General features: G+C 41.7%; 1 protein-coding gene across 1 annotated transcript; it reads right to left on the bottom strand.

The window, feature by feature from the left end:
- Positions 1-647: 647 nt before the first annotated feature.
- On the bottom strand, positions 648-2,221 carry LOC307051405 (transcription initiation factor TFIID subunit 7-like; the record flags this gene model as incomplete). The annotated part of the gene is made up of 1 exon (XM_079701723.1): positions 648-2,221. One exon carries the CDS (start codon positions 2,219-2,221, stop codon positions 1,172-1,174), a length of 1,050 nt encoding a protein of 349 aa, XP_079557849.1. The 3' UTR covers positions 648-1,171.
- Positions 2,222-2,793: the final 572 nt, after the last annotated feature.

The raw sequence follows: 2,793 nt of genomic DNA, 5'->3' as shown, positions 1-2,793 counted from the left end.
TCCTGAGGTAGGTAATATTATCACCTCCATTTTAGAGATGAGGAAACTGAAACCAACAGATTAATTTACTTGCCCAAGATCAATCTCAACTAGGTCACTGAACTAGGATACAAACCCAGGCACCACATCCCCTGACCTTGTGATTTTAATCTCTTTTCTCTTCTTTAGTAAGTTTACAGTGACTAACAAGGCAAAGTACCTAATCTCAGTGAATTTACAGCCTAGGGAGGACATGAGCAACAGGTAACTTATACTTTGGTATGATAGATGCATGATAGTATTTATCCCAATAGACTATTACAGAGAAAGAGTAGTAATTAAACTCCTTGACAAAAATGTAAATAAGCTCAGGATTAAAAATAGTGAGAGAATGTGGTGAGATCAGGCTGAAAAAAAAGAATTTAGGATAGTTTAGGAACGTTCTGTATCTCCTGACCTCCAAATGGAGCAGGTGGATTGGAAACATAATGCAAAGATGACATTTCCCCACTTCTTTGCCTCTGCTGTTCCTCTTTTTCTTAAATTTTAACATAGCTGCTTCTTTTCCTACAAAACAGAATCCAATTGGTCAGTCATTAAACCCCATAAAGAAACCACTTCAGAAGAGGATCTGATACCCACTACCCCTAAAAGAGCAAGACACATCATAAGGTGAAAATTACTTGCTTTTATTTATTGTTAAAACAACTTTATGAAACGATTTGCAATGCAAAATGTGGAAAACTGCTTTGAATAACTGGGAAAATAGCTACAGCATGGGAAAACGTATGTAAACAAACTTCACTGCCACCAAACTAGAATCTACTAATTTATCTCAGATGGCATCACAGAGTAGCAATGGCAGCTTCTGGTAAACGGAGAAACAGCAGCAAAGTCCTGCAGTGAAGCTGTGATTAATTACCAAACTGAACTGTTCACTCCACTAATCCTACAACTTCCCTACATTTATCTGTCTATACATTCCTACTTACTACAGGACAAACACCCACCAAAGTGGTTCCAAAAAACAAATGAGATAGAAATTCACAATTATAAAACAAATCCAATAGAAGGCAGTGGAGGAAACTGGGAACTACTGCAAAGTTTTACTATCTAGTCCAGGTGATGAAAACAAAGTTTTTCTTTCAAGGCTGACCACTGTCAGGAATGAAATTAAGTATCAAAACTCTCCTCACTTCTCTAGGAGTGATTCTAGCTCTTCTTGCAAAGAGCTGAGCTGCTCCTTTTCTCGGTCTTCCTTTTGTTTCAGTTCATCCAGCACAGCCTGAAATCTGTTCTTGAGAGCCAGGTTTTCCACTTTCATGATGAGATCCTCCTGTCGCTTTGCCCTGTCCTGGGTCTCTTGGAGCTTGCCTTTCATGTTATCAATCTGTTTCTGAATTCCCATAACCAGCTGATTAGTTCCCTCGTTTTCTTGGTGGTGTTCATCTGACTCAGTTAGCTTGTGCTGTAGCTGCCTTTCCAGATCTTCCTCAGTGTCAATGATGTTTATATCTTCTTCATCTTGATGCTGTGTCTCATCTTCATCTTCACTGCTGCTGCTGAGATCATCGAATATCTCCCGAAGCTCATCATGTTCTAATGAGTCACGGCCCTGCCTGTGGCCAGACATTCCTGGGGAAGAGAGATCAAGGCCTTGACTTTCTGCTTCTTTTGTTTCATCTTCAGCAATTATTTCCCAACGGGTACTGACAGCTTCAGCATCTGTGCTCAGCAACCGCTTTACTTCTTTTTCCACATCTGGAGACTCAATATATTTCTTCTTTGCTGTCTTACGGAACCTTCTCTTTCTGACGTTTTTTAGAGGCAGAGTAATTCCATGGTTCCATATAAACTTTTTCTCTTTGTCCTTATCCTTTTTCTTGCTTGCTTTGGGATCAGCAGTGGCAACTGGTTCCTCAACAGGAGGATACAGATCACCATCAGCTGTACAGACAAGCATCTGAGAGATATCAGCTGTCTTGTAAAAGGTTTTTTTATCAATGGTTTTCAAACTTTCCATAACACATGGCAGATCTACCAATTTTGACGCCAATGGGACCTGGTCCACTCTGACAATTCCATGACGCCCATCAGGGTGTAACTCAATTGTCAGTCTGTCCTTCAGGTTGACATGACCAGACTGTATCGCCCGCCTCACAGTAGAGGCATACTCCGGAGGTAGGCGTAAGATAAACTGGCTCTCTAGTTCGTGAGGAGCATCATCTTTGCTCTTACTCATCTTTATTTCTTTGTGACTCACTTTTTCCTCTAATAACCACTTGTTGCACTAAAAAATTTCAGCTATTTCAACAGAAAGACCAGTTCTTTATAAATTGACGTCTTTAATTACAAAGAGTTCTAGGGAGAACAGCAACTAAGCGTCTATTCGGAATTAAGTCCCAAGTCTTTCTAAATATGCTGTGACAATACCAGTCGTTAATCACGCATTGCCTTACTCAGGTCCATTTAAATCTGTTAGCTGCAATGCCAAGTTCCAACCTCTAGATAGAGGTTGTCCTGCCGCTGCAGGACAACGCAGGGAAAGCAAATGGCGGCTCCTACGGAATGATTTTCGGCACAGAAAGTAAGGCTCAGCAGATACTCCCAATCCACAAACTCTCCCGGAACAAGGATACGCAAAAAGCGGGGCGTAGTGAGCTCTCTTCGCCTCGGGTACTTACAATCCAGTGACGGTTATAAGTTCAGTTTCTCCGGACAGGCGCGAGCGGGAAACGAAGCCACTCAGAGAAAGGCGGCCGGGAGCCGAGAGTCTCCTTCCGAATTCCTTTGTTCTTCCCGGCACTTGGCAAA

Source organism: Hyperoodon ampullatus (genome assembly GCF_949752795.1).
Source record: "Hyperoodon ampullatus genome assembly, chromosome: 4".
In the NCBI taxonomy this organism is placed as follows: domain Eukaryota; kingdom Metazoa; phylum Chordata; class Mammalia; order Artiodactyla; family Ziphiidae; genus Hyperoodon; species Hyperoodon ampullatus.
Note: the sequence above shows the minus strand (reverse complement) of the source record. Positions and strands in the feature narration are given on the sequence as shown.